We start from the raw sequence: 21,471 nt of genomic DNA, 5'->3' as shown, positions 1-21,471 counted from the left end.
TAACATTCCCATTGAGATGATTTTTATGGATGAATATATTTTTTTTCCTAATAAATTTATTGTTAATTACTTATATAGATTTTGCCATCAAATTTATAGGGTGAAAAGATTTATGCAACAATCAAGCGTCAGTTCGTTTGATATTTCAAAATATTGATTTGTGAGGCATAATTATATTTTATGTCCAATTTTATGTTTAGATATAACAATATGAAATATAAGACTACAAATCACAAGTACAAACTAAATCTATTATTATATTATATAAAGCTGCTGAAATGCATGGGTCCCACTAACACTTTTTCCCGCCTAAACTCTATTCCTAATTTTTTTTTTTTTTTGTTGGCAAATACATTATACACCACCAATTTCACATTGGACATGTTGAACATTGCATTTAACGCATGCGTTAATGCCTGTGTAACTATATATAATCAAAAAATTTATGCAACTTTTTTGTTTTTCATATACACTGTTTAATGATTGCATTAATTTATTTTTTCCCCATGAATCTGATTTGTATCCCTAATAATTTGTGTCCCATCAAAAAACTAAATCACTAGTCTCTATATATTTTGGAAAACTGATTATCTTTAATCAATTAAAAACATTTACCAAAGCAACAACTCAACCCTATATATATATATATGCACTCAAAAAAAATACTCGGTAAATTAGAAAAAAAAAACTTCAAAATTGTATTTTTTTTTTTTGTGGCAAATACATTCTACAACATTGCATTTAATGCCTCTGTAACTACATATGATCAAAAAGTTTACGCAACTTTTTTGTTTTTCATATACACCGTTTAATGCCTGCGTTAATTTATTTTTTCCCCATGAATCTAATTTATATCCCCAATAATTTGTGTCCCACCGAAAAACTTAATCACTAGTCTCTATATACTTTGAAAAATTCACCGTCTTTAACTAATTCAAAACATTTACCAAAGCAACAACTTAACCCTATATATATATGCACTCAAAAAAATACTCGATAAATCAGGAAAAAAAAATATTTCGCACTGTATTTTTTTTTTTGTGGCAAATACATTTTACACCACCGATTTCACATTAGACACGTTAAACATTGCATTTAATGCACGCGTTTAATGCCTGTGTAACTACATATGATCAAAAAATTTACGCAACTTTTTTGTTTTTCGTATACACAGTTTAATGCTTGCGTTAATTTATTTTTTCCCTATGAATCTGATTTGTATCCCCAATAATTTGTGTCCCACTGAAAAACTAAATCACTAATCTCTATATACTTTGAAAAACTCATCGTATTTAACTAATTCAAAACATTTACTAAAACAACAACTCAACCCTATATATATATATATATGCACTCAGAAAAAATAATCGATAAATCAGAAAAAAAAAATACTTCAAAACTATATATATATATATATTTTTGTGGCAAATACATTCTACACCACTGATTTCACATTGGACATGTTGAACATTACATTTAATGCCTGTGTAACTACATATGATTAAAAAGTTTACGCAACTTTTTTGTTTTTTCATATACACCGTTTAATGATTGCGTTAATTTATTTTTTCCCCATGAATCTAATTTGTATTCTCAATAATTTGTGTTCCATCGAAAAACTAAATCATTGGTCTCTATATACTTTGGAAAACTCATTGTCTTTAACTAATTCAAGACATTTATCGAAACAACAAATCAACCCTATATATAGATATATATATATGCACTAAAAAAAATACTTGATAAATAAAAAAATACTTCGAATTGTTTTTTTTTTTGTGTGGCAAATACATTCTACACCACTGATTTCACATTGGACATGTTGAACATTGCATTTAATGCACGCGTTTAATGCCTGCGTTAATGCCTGTGTAACTACATATGATCAAAAAGTTTGCGCAACTTTTTTATTTTTCGTATACACCGTTTAATGCCTGCGTTAATTTATTTTTTCCTCATGAATCTGATTTGTATCCCCAATAATTTGTGTCCCATCGAAAAGCAAAATCACTGATCTCTATATACTTTGAAAAACTCACCGTCTTTAACCAATTCAAAACATTTGCCAAAACAACAATATGAAATATAAGACTACAAGTCACAAGTATAAACTAAATTTAATATCAAATACTATTGTTATAGATGTTATGGATGAAAGTTTTTTAATACAAAATTTTATCTTTAGATCATTTGATAATATTTTGAGTGTAGTTGAACTGGACGAACATGAATTATTTGGTAAGTATAAAGTTGATTATATAATTATTTATACCTTTATAATTGATAATTTTTTTATTTTTATTAAAAATATATATAATTGGAGAGGTCATTGACAAAGACAATGTTAAGTGTCAAGAATCTTGTGAAATGACAAATGAGAAAATGTAAATCTACTTAATATGTTAATTATTTTTTAGCACATTAAATGGCAATATATTGATTTAATAATGTTCTTTATTAGCACATTAAAAAGTGAATAATTAATTAAACTTAAATTTTGATAAAATGTTGAGTATTAAAAGAAAAAAAAATTGTATTTATCAATTCTGTTATGGTTATTTAAAATAATGAGTTTAATATTTTTATTTTTAAATTTATAAATCTATTTTAATTACATCTTCCGTGCATCGCACATGTTTAACACTGGTATAAACTTTAGAGTGAGTAAAAACATGTAAGTAAAAATTACAACATCTAAATTAAGATTAAAACACTCCACCAAAATTCAGATTGCAAAAATTAAAATCTAAAATCAAAATAAATTTTCTAATTTATTTCAATTCATTTTAAATTGAATGATGTATATATAAGTTTAAATATAAATAATAATATTAAATATTTACATATATATATATATATATTTATACAAGTTGGCGCTTGAGTTTGGAGCGGAGCTTGCTATCCTTGTCCCAAGCCAAATTTTTACACATTAAAATTTTCTCATCCTCGACCATTTAGAGTAGCATAGATGTTTCTTCGCACATGTTTAAGAATTTGGATGTCGCAAAATTATGGGTTTGAGTTTGAATTTATAGGATAGTATATATATCCTTTGCATCTATTCTAGGAGCTATTTTTTTTTTCTTTATTGATTATAATAAATATAACCCTTCTTTCTTTTTATTCTTCTTGTTTTTCATTGGTTTCACTCATTGTTGTAACATGTCCTTTTTCTGGAAGAGAATCCAACAGGAGCTCCCTTATTTTGTACATCTTGCTGTATAGAAGTGCTTAATTTAGTATTTTACAAATTGTATGCGAGTGCTATTTAGCTTACAATATTTTCCTTATATATCGGTTTGCTAAAATATTTTGAAAATATCTTATTTATCTTTTATATATTCCTTATAATTTATTTATTTGTTTATTTTAGTCTAGTAAACTAATTATATGTGCTCGTGGTATATTCTTCTATATAACACAATATAGGAACACAATGTACTCTTGCCTTTAACACTATTCAAAAGTTTAGAGAATCCCAATTGCTGGAGTAGGCATCACGGCTCAAGCTGAAGAATTATATGCTCAATTGGGCTTCTGCTCGGCTGGAGGTACTTGAATTCTGGCTCAAGCTGAAGAATTATATATATATATTTTGCTGAGAATTTTATGTTTTATTTCAGTTTCTATCTTTTTTTACAATTTTTTTTCGTACCATCACATGGTAATTGAATTCACGTGCAGAATTTTACTATTGTCGAGAGGATTATTTAATTCTCATACAAAAAAAATAAATAAAAAATGAAAGACCCAGAAAACGTAACAATTGAATTCACAATTATATTTTATTTGGTAATTCAAGTTTGGGCCTTAAAATAGTTGAGTTGATGGGTGCGTGTGTGTGCCTTTAAACTAAATTAATTTGGGTTAACGGTGTTAAAACCTTAACTCTTAATAATGCTTATTATATTTTTCTTGCAACGAGTAAATAACGTGAAAAATTCTGTGCATGCTTCAAACCTGCAACTCAAAGACAACTAAGGAGAGGTGAAGGGTAGAAATCTTCAAGTAATCATTTCTAGTCGTTAGGGAGTAAGTTTATTTATAGACCATAAAAAATCCATCAAAATTCCCTAGCCTCTTATTGAGCGAACATTGAGCTTATTTTTCTCATACTTATTCCGTCTGTCCTTGTTCAAATAGTGGAAAGAACAAGGCTTTGTTATATTCCCAAACTACCCTCCCACAATGGTCATTTGCATGCCCCAGGAAAACAGCCACCTAACAAACATTTCATGCATTCTTAACTGTTTCTCTGAGCTTTCCAGGAACAGAATTTCACCGGGAAAATTTCACAATGGAGGAAGTAAGAGATCAAAAAAATCAAGAAGAAGAAGAGGAAGATGAGGAGGAGGAGGAGGAGGAGGTAAACAAGAAGAAAACGAGGAAGATGGCGAGACTCAAGGGGAAGGAGCTAGGGCTGTCTTGCATGTTGAACACAGAGATTGGGGCTGTCCTGGCAGTGATGAGGCGGCCTCATGATCCAAACTCCCCTTTCCTCCATGCCCAGGATGACCACTATGACACTTCAATCCTGCAATCACTGAAATCCCTGAGAGCCCTCATATTCAATCCTCAACAGGAATGGCGAACCATGGATCCATCCATGTACCTCTCCCCGTTCCTGGATGTGATACAGGGGGACGACATTCCTGCTTCTGCAACCGCGCTGGCCCTTTCGTCCATTCTTAAGATCCTCAAGCTGGAGATATTCGATGACAAGACTCCCGGGGCCAGAGAAGCCATCAATTCAGTTGTGACTGCGGTGACATGCTGCAGGTTGGAGAGGACTGTCCCGATTGCTGAAGATGTGGTGATGATGAGGATTTTGCAGTTGCTGACAATCATTATGAGGCACCCTGCATCCATCCTGCTCACGGATCATGCTGTTTGCACCATTGTCAACACCTGTTTTCAGGTGGTTCAACAGTCGGCCAACCGGATGGATTTGCTCCAGCGAGGTGCAAGATACGCGATGCAAGATCTGGTGCAGACCATATTCTCCCAGTTGCCTGACATTGAGGTGAATGATTGGGATAATTCCGAGTCTGACACTGAGGACAGCAATTTGGATTCTGGGTATGGCATCCATTCTGCAGTTGATATCTTTCATTTCTTGTGCTCTTTGCTTAATGTAGCTGAAAATGTGGATTCTGAGGGAGTGGCTGCTCAAACTGCTGACGAAGATGTTCAGCTTTTCGGAATGGTTTTGATCAATTGTACGTTGGAACAGAGCGGCAATAGCATAGGAAGCCATCCCAAGCTTTTGAGGATGGTGCAGGATGACCTATGCCACCATTTGATTCACTATGGAACAAGATCAAGCCCACTGGTTCTTTCTATGATATGCAGTACTTTCTTGAATATCTATCACTTTCTTCGCAGGTCAGAATCAAGATCAAGCCCCCAAACATGCTTTTTTTCGAGTTTCCATTTGAATTTGGAGAAACGATAATGAAGGCGATTTTTTACTTCTTCACTTTTGCAGGTCCATTCGCCTTCAAATGGAAGCTTTCTTCACCTTTGTATTGTTTACTGTTGTGGGTTCGGCAAACTTTGCCCAATTACACGAAGTTGCAATTGAAGGAATTGTGAACTTTTGCAGGCAACCAACATTCGCAATTGAAGCCTATGTAAATTATGACTGCGATCCCGTTTGTTGTAATGTGTTTGAAGAAATAGGCAAGGTGCTATGCAAGCATGCATTTCCAGCTGTTGGTGCTTTAACAAGTTTGCAAGCCCAAGCCTTTGAGGGTCTCATAGTCATAATTCACAATATTGCCGACAACATAGACAAGGAATGCGATTCAAGCCCTTCGGGGCCATACCCAGTTGAAGTTTCCAAGTACACTCCTTACTGGGTGGAGAAATCCAAAGATGAGAATGATTTGGAAGGATGGGTGGATTTTGTGAGGGTAAGAAAGGCTCAGAAACGGAAAATATTGATTGCTGGGAACCACTTCAATCGAGATGAGAAGAGAGGTTTGGAATATCTTAAGTTTTCTAATTTGGTCTCTGATCCTCCGGATCCAAAAGCTTTTGCTATCTTCTTTCGCTACACTCCCAGACTAGACAAAACCAAGATTGGAGATTATCTTGGGGACCCTGGCGAGTTCAACCTTCGAGTTCTTAAAGAATTCGCTGACACTTTCAAATTTTCTGGAATGATTCTTGACACAGCTCTTCGTACTTACCTAGAGGCTTTCCGATTACCAGGAGAGTCTCAAAAGATTCAGAGGATTCTTGAACCATTTTCCGAGAAGTTCTATGATCAACAAACATCAGAAGTATTTGCAGACAAGGATGCAGTGCTCGTCCTTTGCTACTCCCTCATCATGCTCAACACCGATCAACACAATCCACAAGTCAAGAAGAAAATGACAGAAGAGGAGTTCATAAAGAACAACAGAGCAATTAATGCAGGGAAAGATTTGCCTAGAGAATACCTATCCGAGCTCTTTCATTCCATTTCGACAAATGCAATCACAGTCTTCAGTCAATCCGGTTTGCCAGTAGAGATGAACCCGACCAGGTGGGTTGAGCTGATGAATCGGGCCAAACTTATGCAGCCATTCGTGTTGTGTGATTTTGATCGTAGACTTGGGAGAGATATGTTTGCTTCCATCGCCGGTCCTTCAGTTGCAGTACTCGCAGCAATCTTTGAACAAGCTGATGAAGAAGAAATCTTACATGAATGTATTGAAGGGTTGTTGTCGGTAGCTAGAATTTCTCAGTATAGATTAGAAGACACTCTGGATGAGCTGCTCGCCTCATTTTGCAAATTCACGACACTTTTGAACCCTTATGCATCAGCAGAAGAGACCCTTTATGCTTTTGGCCACGATATGAAGCCCAGATTGGCGACCTTGGCCGTGTTTACTATTGCAAACAATTTTGGAGAATCAATCCGAGGGGGATGGAGAAACATCATTGACTGCTTGTTGAAACTCAAGAGGCTTAAGCTACTTCCACAATCTATCGTTGAGCCCGACAACTTTTCCACCTCATCTTTTGACCATGAGACAAACCCAAGATCTGAGTCGGGTGTGCTCTTTCGTGGTCAAAGCCTGAAACGTGGGCATGCTCGCAAGGGCTCTAGCATGATTGGTCGATTTTCGCAGTTCCTGTCAATGGAGAACGTAGAGGAAAACTTAAATCTTGGGGTGAGTGAATTTGAGCAGAATTTGAAGGTGATCCAGCAATGCCAAGTTGGGAACATCTTCAGTAGTAGCTCAAAATTACCAGAAGAAGCTCTACTGAATCTGGGGCGGTCCCTGATATTTGCTGCTGCTGGGAAAGGCCAGAAGTTTAGCACACCAATTGAGGAAGAAGAAACAGTAGGATTCTGTTGGGATCTGGTCCAAATTATTGTATTTGCCAACATTCACCGGTTCACCACATTTTGGCCGCAGTACCATGATTACTTGTTGGCGGTCACTCAATTCCCCCTGTTTTCCCCCATCCCCTTTGCAGAGAAGGCCGTTATAGCCCTTATAAAGATCGGCCTCAGGCTCCTCGCTTCGTATCAAACGGAAAAACTACCCGAGGAACTCATTTTCAAATCTATAAATTTCATGATGAAGTTGGACAAGGAAATCATCGAGACCTGTAGCGATTTCCTTGCACAATCAGTGAGCATAATGATCACGGAGTACCCCGCAAACTTGCAAACTGCACTTGGATGGAAGTCAGTCCTGCATTTGTTGTCGATCCTTGGTCGGCTCCCACAAGCCTATGATCGGGGAGTTGAGACACTCATAACGTTGATGTCTGATGGGAGTCACGTTTCGCGTGTCAACTACAATTATTGTATTGAATGTGCATTTGGGTATATTGCACTGAAGAACACTCCATTAGAGAAGAACCTGAAGATAATGGACATGATGTCGGATTCTGTCAAATTGCTGGTCCAATGGTACAAAAGCGATCAGTACTCTGATCCTGGGAGCACCGTTAATATGTCGAGTGCCACCAGTGGCTCTTGTGTGGAAGATAACTCGAAAGCCATCATCACCTTTTTCGTGAAGCTTGGGGAAGCTCTGCGAAAAACTAGCTTGGCACGGCGAGAAGAGATCAGAAACCACGCAATCCTGTCTATGCAAAAGAGTTTCAAACTAGCCGAGGAGCTATCCTTCACACCCGCAAACTGCATCTACTTCTTCAACCTTGTGGTGTTTGCCATGGTGGACGACCTACACGAGAAAATGCTCGAGTACTCGAGGCGGGAGAACGCGGAGAGGGAGATGAGGAGCATGGAGGGGACTCTGAGGATTGCAATGGAGCTGTTGACAGAAGCGTACTTGCAGTTCTTGAAAACAATCTATGAGAGTTCAAACTTTAGGACATTCTGGCTGGGAATCCTGAGAAGAATGGACACTTGCATGAAGGCTGATTTGGGGGAGTATTATGGGCAGTCTAGAGTGCAAGAAATTGTTCCCGAGCTGTTGAAGAAGATGATCACGACCATGAAAGAAAAACACATCTTGGTCAGGAAGGAAGGTGATGATCTATGGGAAACTACCTACATCCAGATACAGTGGATTGCTCCCTCCCTCAAGGACGATCTATTTCCAGAAGAGGAGTTTTGATTTCAGTCTAATTCCAACTCATCATCTCATTCATTTAGATTTTTTTTTTTTGAATCACTGCTTCAAATTACAATAATAATTAATTAGGTCAAATAAAAAAAAATCCATTTTTGTCATTGATATGGAGAGAGAAGCAATATATGAAATAAATATGATTGATGAATAATTAATGTAGCGCATCGATGAGTGAGGATAGTAAATAATATATATTCTTCTGGACAAGTTCAACCATCATCTCCCCCTCTAACTTTCCTTTCATAATAACTAGTGATAAACCTGTGTGATACTTGAAAGAGTTTAATTTAAAAATAAAACATTCAATTTGTTATTTTAAATAATTTTAAGAGAATTGATAATTATAATTTTTTTCTTTTAATACTCAGTCTTTTATCAAAATTTAAGTTTAATTAATTATTCGTTATTCAATATGTTAATGGAGAACACTCTTAATTTCATAATCCGTCATTCAATGTGTTAAAAAATAATTAACACATTAAATAGGTCACTTGGTAAAATACTTATAAATTTTTATATTTATTATATTATATTTATTTATAAATAATATTATAAAATTTATAATATATCCACTCAAAGAGGTTCGTTATTTTTTATTTATTATATTATAAATATAAATTAAAACTCTTAAATATGAGTAAGAATAAATTTTTCAAAAATAACAAAACTTTAAAAATATGAATTTTGATTTTTTCCATAGTCTTCAAAATGTGATACCTTAAATATTAATTAACATTAAAAAATCCAAGCATTTCACAACCTTAAATAAATTTTTATGAATTTGTTAGGATATCACATTTTCAATACTATAATATAATTATTAAAGTAAAATTAATAATTAATTAATCACTACCTTCAATTTAATGCAAGTTTTTGAGGAAAAAAATTCGTCATTGATTGACACTTGACAAAATACTTTGTCTGACTATCTTATTTTAATATTATATATATATATATATATAGAAAAAAGATATAAAGATAAGATTTTAAATAAATAGACAATTTTCTATGACTTAATTAATAGTTCAAGTTGTCTATTAATATTTTTCAGAAAACCCATGCAAATTTAATACAAATTTTAAAGACAAAAAACAGCTTGACAGATTTTTGGAGGAAAAAAATTTACAAAATATTCTACTTTAACATAATATATTATATATTATTATATTACATAAAGATAATATTTTATTTAATGGATAATTTTCTGTGGCTTAATTAATACTTTAAGTGTCTATTCATATTTCTCATAAATAGTATTTATTTTTTATTGATTGACGGATTAATTAAATATTTAATATTCACATAATAATGTATTGAAAAACCCATGATCATTAGCATTGAAAAAGTCATGTATTTAAAATTTATTATTAATTTTATAGTAATTAGTACTTATTATTTCAAAGTAATTGAAAATTTTTAATTATTAATGGAATAAGTACAAAATGCAAATTATTAATGCAAGTTTTGGGGAGAATTTTTTTTTTCAAACTATCCTACTTTTATAGATATAAAGATATTATATATTATTATACTATATAAAGATAATATTTTATTTAATGAATAATTTTATATGACTTAATTAATACTTTAAAAGTCTATTCATATTCCTCATAAATAGTATTTATTTTTGATTGATTGAAGGATTAATTAAATATTTAATATTCACATAATAATGTATTGAAAAACCAATGATTAGCCTTGAAAAAGTCATGTATTTAAAATCTATTATTAATTTTACAGTAATTAGTACTTATTATTTTAAAACAATTAAAAATTTTAAATTATTAAGGTAAATTACTAAATACAAATTATTAATGCAATAAGTACTAAATGAAAATTATTAATGCAAATTTTGGGAGGAATTTTTATTTTTCACACTATCCTACTTTTATATATATAAAGATATTATATATTATTATATTATATAAAGATAAGACTTTATTTAATGGATAATTTTTTGTGACTTGATTAATACTTTAAGTGTCTATTCATATTTCTCATAAATGGTATTTATTTTTAATTGATTGATGGATTAATTAAATATTTAATATTCACGTAATAATTTATTGAAAATGTAAGCACCCCCATCCGGATATCCCAACCACCCGGTCTATCCGAACGAGTGCGCTCACAGAAGGGAAGAGGAATAGACAAAAGACAGAAATGCCCTGGCATGCATAAATAAGAAATTTAACAGCGGAAGCAAAACGGTAAACATGCATGCCCACAAGCACCCCGCTGATACAGCGGTCATGAAGTATATAAAAATACATACAGACCCTGTGCCAACAATAGGAGGTACAAATGACAACCTGGCACAGTCAAAAATAAAAGACAGCGACTCTAGCAAAACATCAGAGATGACGGGGGCAGCTAACTGTACACCTTACCAACGCGGCCGGCTGCTAAATGGAACGATCCTCGCCCTCGGCCTTTGCTTTACCCTTACCTGGAATGATGGAAAGCAAGGTGAGTCGCAAGACTCAGCAAGTTTATAAGAAATGAAAGGCTATAAATAAAAGAAGAGACCATCCCAAACACAGCCCCACAAGTACACACAAGTCATGAGACGCTACAACACAACAGTGCAGTATAGTGAAAGTACATACCGGTCCTTGGGGCCCACACAAGACACCTGGCACCCAAGTCCCATACCAACCTGCCGCTGCCCTGGAAGGCAACAATATCCTCAACAAACCTGTGCGCACTGTCCCGGGGCGGTACTCCCGTCACCCGTATCCACGTCGGTACTCCCGACAACCGAGCCATAGGCTCCCTCGGAACGGTACTCCCGTCCGAGAACTAAATGCTATCAGTAGCCATGCAATGCACATAAAATGCAATGGCGTAGTGAGCATCAACGTGATACCAGGCGCCCATACATCCAAGCATCAGGCCATGCTCCGCCCATATAGTAAGCCACACACGATGCATATGCCCGTGTTGGATGCATCATAATCAAGCTAAAATGCCCGTGACCAAGCATAACCAAATCATGTTAATCCCAACATGCAGCCCGTACCCATGTGCACATCAAGCCATGCAACGAGAATAAAATATAAGCAGGCATGCTATAATCACATAACGGCTAAGCAAGTTAGCAGTGCCTGGCACCGGTCAACGGTCAGTGGGTAGGAGAGACTCGCCGGCGGCCTAAGGTAGTCCGTACGACAGTCACTCCGTCACCGAACCATCGATCCTAGCCCCCACTGCACAACCGCTCCAGCCAGAAAATAACCAAAAATCCAATTAATACCCGAACCGCTAAGAACCTAGCCCCGGGTGAGTACGGCATCATTCCCAACAGGCAGGGGGGTGGCACAAACCCCCGTAGGCAACCAACGAATAAAACCCACGAGATCCATTTAATAAATTAAATCTTAAACTAACCGTTTAAAAAAAACTTCATAATTAATTAATGGCCGAAACAAACGAAGGGAGGCCCAATAAATCGCCAACGAAAGAAACGACGAGATAGGTAAGAAGAACTTGCCTTATCAGAGATATCCTTAGGCTCGTTGGGTCCAAAAGCAGTAAAAATTATACAAACTGCAATATCCCAATTATTTGCCAAAATTAATAAAATTTGACGCAAAACAAAATTCTGACCGTACAGAATATTAATTACTAGCTGCTCTACATACCTGGCAATTTAAATCGCTGATTAAACTTGATTTAATCTTGATTTTTCTCGAAAATCTTCCAGGTTTTTTGCTCGCGCGCTCGTTGGAATTTTTTCTGCAATTGCTGGCTGTTCTGTTGCAGTTAAATGCGCCCGAATTTGGGCTTAAATATAAGCAAAAGGAATGGATGGGAAGCAGCCGCGTGGCAGCTGCTTGGACCAGCTTTGGAGGCCACCGCCTCTTTAAGAAAACGACGCCGCTTGGCTTCAAATGTTGAGAATTAAAGGATTAATTGTGCCTTCAATGCTAATTTGCTTCAGCTTATCACTTAAATTAAAGTGGCCGCTTGCTGCTTGCTTTATACTTCTTATTAATTAATTCCAAGCACATTGACATTCCAGCAAATTGACATTTCAGAACTTATAATTTAACCCTCTCATTTCCTTACATATTAATTAGATATTAGCCATGGTCCCCTTTTAATATTAACTATGGTTAAATATTATCATTAATATATTATTACTCCTCTTTTAATATACTTCTTATTATTATTAATATCAACAAGATATTTTAATATTTCTTTAATTTAAATTACCCCCAAAATTAAATTAAATTGACATTTACGGGGCGTTACAGAAAAACTCATTACTATTATTGAAAAACTCATGTATTTAAAATTCATTATTAATTTTATAGTAATTAATACTTATTATTTCAAATCAATTAAAAATTTTAAATTATTAATGCAAATTATAAAATATAAATTATTAATACAATAAGTACTAAATGCAAATTATTAATGCAAGTTTTGGGGAAAAAAAAAATTTTAGACTATCCTATTTTTGTTGTATATATTAGAGTAGCAGAGTTGTTGCACAGGACTTTTCCACTCAAAATTAGCTTCTATATTTTTTTAATAAATAAAATAATATTTAAAAGTTACACATAATTTTTTTGGGATAATCACTAATCAGTTGCAGTTTCTATACCATTACATTAATTATTCCCTATCATTATTAATTAACTAGAATAATCAGACAATTAATATTTTAAATTTATGTTGTTATTAAAATGAGACATCATTTAATTTTTAATGTGACCTTAACACTTTCTAACAGTCACACATTTTGGGATATTCAAATAAAATTAATTTAATTATAGTTTCTATGCAATTAAATTAATTATTCACTATCATTATTAATCAAATAATTAATATTTTAAATTTATATTATTATTAAAAAACATAATAAAAGTATATACTCCATATGAAGCTAAACTACTAGAAAAGTAAGCACAACCATAACTCACGTCTAGTAGCTTCACGGTTTTATTTTTTGGGCTCTTTTTTTGTTTTTTTATTGATTTAATTTTTTTTATTTTCAAGAAATAAATTAATATTTAAATTTTCAACTGTTATTATTTAAAATAACACTTCATTTAAAGGTATACACAATTTTTTTGGGATAATTACTAATTAGCTGGATGCAGCTTCTACGCCATTACATTAATTATTCATTATCATTATTAATCAGCTGAAATAATCAGACAATTAATATTTTAAATTTATATTGTTATTAAAATGAGACATCATTTAGTTTTCAATATGATCTTTAGATTTCCTAACAATCACACATTTTTGGATAATCAGCTAGGCAACTTCTATACAATTACATTAATTATTCACTATTATTATTAATCAGATAATTAATAATTAATATTTTAAATTCCTACAATTATCTTAATATATATTAAAGTAATAGATTTCCTACACACAGTTTTCCTCCAAAAAGTTATCTCTAAAATTTGCATTAAATTTACATGGGTTTTCCAATGCTATTAATTAATCAAAAATAAATATTTTATGTCATATATTCTCATCAATTAATCCCTCAATCAATCAAAAATAAATATTATTTCTGATAAATATGAATAGACAACTTAAACTATTAATTAAGTCATAAAAATCGTCTATTTGTATAAAATCTTATATTTTTTATATAATATATTAAATAAATTATAATAGTTTACACATATTTTTTCCCTCCAAAAATTAATCTGCCAAATTGTTTTTTGTCTCTAAAATTTGTATTAAATTTGCAAGGGTTTTTCAATACTATTAATTAATAAAAAATAAATATTTTCTATCATATCATCTCATCAATCAATCTCTCAATCAATCAAAAATAAATATTATTTATGTGAAACATGAATAGACAACTTAAACTATTAATTAAATGATAGAAAATCGCTCATTTGTATAAAATCTTATATTTAAATCCTATATAATATATTAAAGTAGGATAGTCAGCCAAAATATTTTGTCAAGTGGCAATTAATAGTGAATTTTTTTCCTTCAAAAACTTGCATCAAATCAAAGGTAATGATTAATTAATTATTAATTTTAATTTAATAACTATATTTATTTAGTTTTAAAAATATGATACATTGGGGTTTTCAATACTAATTAATATTTAAGGTATCACATTTTCAAGAGTATGGAAGAATCAAAATCCATATATTATATTTTCAATACTAATGCATGGGTTTTTCATACTAATTAGGATGTAAGATATCATATTTTCAAGACTATGGAAGAAAATTAATGCATAGTGAAAGAAAATAAGTCAAAATTTATATTTTTAAAGTTTTGTTATCATTGTAAAAATTAAATTTTAAGATAAAAAATTAAAAATTTTAAGAGAATTTTTAATTAGCATTGGAAAACCCATGCTCCCTCATATTTAGAAGTTTTAATTTATATTTATATTTATTATAAATTTATAAATAAATATATAATATAATAAATAGTTTTACTTTAATAATTAATTAATCATTATCATTAATTTAATGCAAGACTAATGTATGAGATTTTTAATACTAATTAAAATTTAAGATATCACATTTTCAAGAATAATGCATGGATTTTTTACTAATTAAGATTTAATATATCATATTTTCAATACCATGGAAGAAAATTAATGTATTGTGAAAGAAAAATAAATTAAAATTCATATTTTCAATATTTTGTTATCATTGCATAAATTAAAAATTTTAATTTTTTTTTAATTAGCATTGAAAAATTCATACTTCCTTACGTTTAGGAGTTTTAATTTATATTTATAATTATAATTTATAAATAAATATATAATATAATAAATTATTTTATTTTAATAATTAATTAATCACTACATTTAATTTATTGTAAATATTTAATGATTTTTTGTTCAAATATAATAGCTTTTGTATATAAATAATTAATAAGTTCACGTTAAGATTTTTTATTTTATATAATGTTGTACAATTTAATAATAGCATTTTTAAAGTAATTTTTTAAAATATGGACGTTAAAGGTTCGAGTTGTGAAATTTTAGGAGATTTTATGCTTTAAAATAGGTCAAAAACTTATAACATTCCCATTGAGATGATTTTCATATATTTTTTTTCTCTAATAAATTTATTGTTAATTATTTATATATGTAAGCACCCCCGCTCGGATATCCCAACCACCCGATCTATCCAAACGAAAGCGCTTACGTAAGGGAAGATAAACAAATACAAGACAAAATGCTTTGACATGCATTCATAAAAGAAATGCCACAGCGGAAGCAAAATGATATACATGCATGTTCGCAGGTACCCTGCTGATACAGCGGTCATGGAGTATATAAAAATACATACAGACCCTGTGCCAACAATAGGAGGTACAAATAACAACCTGGCACAGTCAAAAATAAAAGACAACGACTCTAGCAAAACATCAGAGATGACGGGGGCAGCTAACTGTACACCTTACCAACGCGGCTGGCTGCTAAGTGGAACGATCCTCACCCTCGGCCTTTGCTTTACCCTTACCTGGAATGATGGAAAGCAAGGTGAGTCGGAAGACTCAGCAAGTTTATAAGAAATGAAAGACTATAAATAAAAGAAGAGACCATCCCAAACACAGCCCCACAAGTACACACAAGTCATGAGACGCTACAGCACAATAGTGCAGTATAGTAAGAGCACATACCGGTCCTTGGGGCCCACACAAGACACCTGGCACCCAAGTCCCATACCAACCTGCCGCTGCCCTGAAAGGCAACAATATCCTCAACAAACATGTGCGCACTGTCCCGGGGCGGTACTCCCGTCACTCGTATCCACGTCGGTACTCCCGACAACCGAGCCATAGGCTCCCTCGGAACGGTACTCCCGTCCGAGAACTAAATACTATCAGTAGCCATGCAATGCACATAAAATGCAATGGCGTAGTGAGCATCAACGTGATACAAGGCGCCCATACATCCAGGCATCAGGCCATGCTCCGCCCACATAGTAAATCACACGCGATGCATATGCCCGTGCTGGATGCAACCTAGCCAACTAGAATGTCCGTGACCAAGCATAATCAAATCATGACAATCCCAATATGTAGCCCGTACCCATGTGCACATCAAACCATGCAACAAGAATAAAATATAACAAGCATGCTATGATCACATAACGGCAAAGCTAGTCAGCAGTGCCTGGCACCGGTCAGCAGTCAGTGACTAGGAGAGACCATCTGACGGCCTAAAACAGACCGTATGACAGTCACACCTACACCGAACAGCCAATTCCTGCCCCCACTGCACAACTGCTCTAACCAATAAATAACCAAAAATCCAATAATAATACCCAACAATTAAGAACCTAGCCCCGGGTGAGTACGGCATCATTCCCAACAGGCAGGGGGTGACACAAACCCCCGTAGGCAACCAACGAATAAAACCCACGAGATCCATTTAATAAATTAAATCTTAAACTAACCGTTTAAAAACTTCATAATTAATTAATAGCCGAAACAAATGAAGGGAGGTCCAATAAATCGCCAATGAAAGAAACGACGAGATAGGTAAGAAGAACTTGCCTTATCAGAGATATCCTTAGGCTCGTTTGGTCCAAAAGTAGTAAAAATTATACAAACTGTAATATCCCAATTATTTGCCAAAATTAATAAAATTGGACGCAAAACGAAATTCTAACCGTACAAAATATTAATCACTAGCTGCTCTACATACCTGGATAATTAAATCGCGGAATAAACCTAATTTAATCTAATTTTTCAGCACCCAAAATCTCTCAATTCACGTCGTTGTTCTTCCCGATTTCCTCCGCTACTGCCGACTAATTGCTCCAATAGCCTGTTTAATTGGTTGATTAGAGACGTTAAATTAAGAGGGAAATGCTTGGAGGAGGGGCAGCCACGTTGCTGCCCCAATTTCTTCTAATACGGCGCCGTTGGCGCTTCTCAATTACTGAAAACAAAATGATTTTTTTTGCCATAAGTCAGCAAACAGCAAGGCATCACTTTAAACCTATATATTCACTTGAGCTAGCTAATTTAACACCTCAGCACTCACGCAACTCCCTTAGTCTTAGGGTTATTAATAAATAATTTATTATTCTTATGTTTATTAATATTATGATTCTTATACTTAATAGTATTATTGTTAATATCAACTAAATATATATATATATATGAATGACTACTTTAAATTAAATTAATGCAATAAACTAGTAACTCAATTAAATTACGATTTATGGGTCGTTACAATATAGATTTTGCCATCAAATTCATAGGGTGAAAGGATTCATGCAACAATCAAGCTTTAGTTGGTTTGATCTTTCAAAATATTGATTTGTGATTGACAATTATATTTTATGTCCAATTTTATACTTAGATACAACAATATAAAATATAAGACTACAAGTTACAAGTACAAACTAAATTTAATATCAAATACTATTGTTGTAGATGTTATGGATGGAAGTTTTTTAATACAAAATTTTATCTTTAGGTCATTTGTTAATATTTTGAGTGTAGTTGAACTTGACGAATATGAATTATTTGATAAGTATAAAGTTGATTATATAATTATTTATACCTTTATAACTGATATATTTTTTTTTATTAAAGGTATATATAATTGGAGAAGTCATCGACAAAGATAATGTTAAGTGTTAAGAATCTTGTGAAATGACAAATGAGAAAATGTAAATTTACTTAATATGTTAATTATTTTTTAGCACATTGAATGACAATATATTAATTTAATAACGTTCTCTATTAACACATTAAATAGCGAATAATTAATTAAACTTAAATTTTGATAAAAAATTGAGTATTAAAAGAAAAAAAAAGGTTGTATTTATCAATTCTGTTATGGTTATTTAAAATAATGAGTTTAATTTTTTATTTTTAAATTTTAAATCTATTTTAATTATATCTTTCATGCATCACACGGTTTTAACACTAGTATAAACTTTAGAGTGAGTAAAAATAATTAATTCTAACTCTTATCTCTATAAAGGTTATGGATCTCATCTATAAATTTGCTTCTTGAAATATCTATCAAAACCATATCTCTGAATTCGTCCCGAACCTTATTCAAAACATGTAATCAAATAAAGATAACATCGAAGTAAAAATTTCAACATCTAAATTAAGATTAAAACACTCCACCAAAATTTTGATTGCAAAAATTAAAATCTAAAATCAAAATCAATTTTCTAATTTATTTCAATTCATTTTAAATTGAATGATGTATTTATAAGTTTAAATATAAATAATAATATTAAATATTTACATATATATATATATATTTATACAAGTTGGCGCTTGAGTTTGGAGCAGAGCTTGCTATCCTTATCCCAAGCCAAATTTTTCTCATCCTCGACCATTTAGAGTAGCATAGATGTTTCTTGGCACATGTTTAAGAATTTGGATGTCCCAAAATTATGGGTTTGAGTTTGAATTTATAGGATAGTATACAATGGCGGAGCCAAAAATTTTAAGTAAGGTGGGTAAAAATTAAACCATAAACTCTAAATTCTATCTAAAATTAAATAATATAACAAAATTAAAATATATATATCAATAAATTATACAATCGACATATTTTTATATTTTAATAACGTCACATAATAATATCATTATTAATTTTATTAAATATCTATTTTAAAATATACACAACTAAATTGTCATTCAATCATTAATCTCCAATTTGATTATGCAGCCAGGTCTTGATAAACTTCATGATAGACTATCATTTAATTATTGATCTCTAATTCAATTATATAGCTGAGTCTTGACAAACTTCATGACAGAAAATATATTTTTTGCCACAGTTTCAAATATGTAATTGATAAATTTGTAATAAAAAATAAAAAAATTAATCCCTCTAATTAAAAATAGTTAAAGAAACAGTCAAAAAAAAGTTAATATATACAAAAGAAAAGTGGGTCAAATTTTCATATATCTTATTTTTAATTTTTGGCTAATATTGAAAAAAGTACTGGCAGTCGCCATCAGCTATCATGACCGGTGATTTTCAACGATCAGAGGCAACCACTCAACACCCTTATTCTCATCAACCAACATACCCAAAATCAATAAAATTTAATGGCCAAATTTCGTAGATTTAAGCTTAAACTTCTTGCCAAACCCAATGTGTGTAAATGCATTGGCAATTGCCACCGGCCAAAGTGGCCGGTGGTTTTCGACAATTAGAGGCAATCACTGAACACCCTTACCCTCATTGACCATTATACCCAAAATTCATAACTTTTTAAAAATTCAAGATGGAAATTTAGAAAAAAAATATTAAACTATTATATATAATATTTTTTTTTAAAATCCAAGGTGGGCAATCCCTTGGCTGTATGTGGCTCCGCCATTGATAGTATATATATCCTTTGCATCTATTCATGGAGCTATTTTTTTTCTTTATTGATTATAATAAATATAACCCTTCTTTCTTTTTATTCTTCTTAATTTTTGTGATGCTCTTGGAAATTTCCTCAAATTTTAATTTCATTCAACTAATAATCCAAATACATGGGCTAGAGTTCTGCTCCAAATAATACAACAGCTGAAGGTAAATGAATATGAAACACATCACTCAGGGGCTTAATCATACATAACAGCATAATAACCAATCAAGTCAAGGAAATCACAATATCCAAGCCCCTTATCACAATTTGCACCTCAAGAATCTTTTTAGTCGGGATTGCCTTATACACGTAGCTACCCAAGATTGACACACTAAACGGTTAGCCACGGCATTAGCTCCAACACTTGAAATGATGGTAAAAACAAGATGAGCTACAAGACTCAACAAGCATAACAAAAGAATGGAAGTAAGGCTGATGATAGACCTCCCACACTAGAATACATCCCACCAAATATAGACAAGACAAAGATATAACATAAATAAACCATACCCGACATATGCCTCGCTACATAACAAAGGTAATGCTGGGAATACATCCCTTACCCAGAATACACTCCACAAATGCAATGCTACATATGAAAATGCCATGCCATACCGTGTAATAGAGTGTCCAATATTTCACATAAATATAACAATGCACATAATAGTCCTTGGGGCTCACATAAGAAATGCATATCCTGATACTCAAGTCCCAACATACAAACCTGTCATAACCATGAACTAGCTGGTATAAAGCCCATGAACCTGAGGCTCCTATAACACGATCCACATGAGCCCAAAGCTCTCATTATAGTCATATACCGGAGTCCCCGTGACATAGCTATCTGGAGCTTAGCTCACACTCATAACTATCAAGGGTCAACTCCATACCACGATCCACAATCACACGACAACCATGCAATACAACAAATAATAAATGCAATGACTTTTACAGCATTAATGTGATGGCAAGACCCCCATAAACCAAGCATTAGGCTATACTGCGCCCACATAGGAACCCACACAGGCAAAATGCTCTAAATGCACATGCTCACCTATCATACCCAAATCGGCACCCAACAGGCCAACCAGGTTATGCCAATGTGCACACTTTCCCTTACATACAAAGCATGACCTCCAATGAATGTAAACCCAATCCCATGCTCTGTAATGTCATACAATATACCACATAATAGCAGAGCCAGTTGACAGTAACCAAGTACTGATTGACAATCCGTGACTAGGAACAACCAGTCAACAGCCGCTATGGGCTCGATGATGGTTCGTCCCAATGTCACCAAATAGTCAACATGTTACCTCACCGGACGACAACTCATGCCTCTTGCTAGTACCACTCGTGCCCACATGAAACCACAATCACATCATGATGCGTATGTATCAAGGGTAGGTGTCCAGCGGTACCAGCTTGCTCGACCCATCTATAATCTCTTGTAATAACTGATAACTGGCGCCCATACATCCAGCCATCAATTGCCACGATCCAATGAT

At 32.7% G+C, this 21,471-nt stretch overlaps 1 protein-coding gene across 1 annotated transcript; it reads left to right on the top strand.

The window, feature by feature from the left end:
* Positions 1-4,351: 4,351 nt before the first annotated feature.
* Positions 4,352-8,588, top strand: LOC127793913 (ARF guanine-nucleotide exchange factor GNL2-like). The gene is made up of 2 exons (XM_052324699.1): positions 4,352-5,385; positions 5,489-8,588. The coding sequence occupies exons 1-2, from the start codon at positions 4,391-4,393 to the stop codon at positions 8,586-8,588; spliced, it is 4,095 nt and encodes a 1,364-aa protein (XP_052180659.1). The 5' UTR covers positions 4,352-4,390.
* Positions 8,589-21,471: the final 12,883 nt, after the last annotated feature.

The sequence above is a fragment of the Diospyros lotus genome, chromosome 1 (genome assembly GCF_014633365.1).
Source record: "Diospyros lotus cultivar Yz01 chromosome 1, ASM1463336v1, whole genome shotgun sequence".
Lineage (NCBI taxonomy): Eukaryota > Viridiplantae > Streptophyta > Magnoliopsida > Ericales > Ebenaceae > Diospyros > Diospyros lotus.
Note: the sequence above shows the minus strand (reverse complement) of the source record. Positions and strands in the feature narration are given on the sequence as shown.

Excerpts from the sequence above, each read along its gene's own strand:
- LOC127793913 (XM_052324699.1), top strand. The coding sequence starts at position 4,391 with ATGGCGAGACTCAAGGGGAAGGAGCTAGGGCTGTCTTGCATGTTGAAC. Across the intron at positions 5,386-5,488 it reads ATCTATCACTTTCTTCGCAG|GTCCATTCGCCTTCAAATGG; the intron begins GTCAGAATCAAG and ends TCACTTTTGCAG.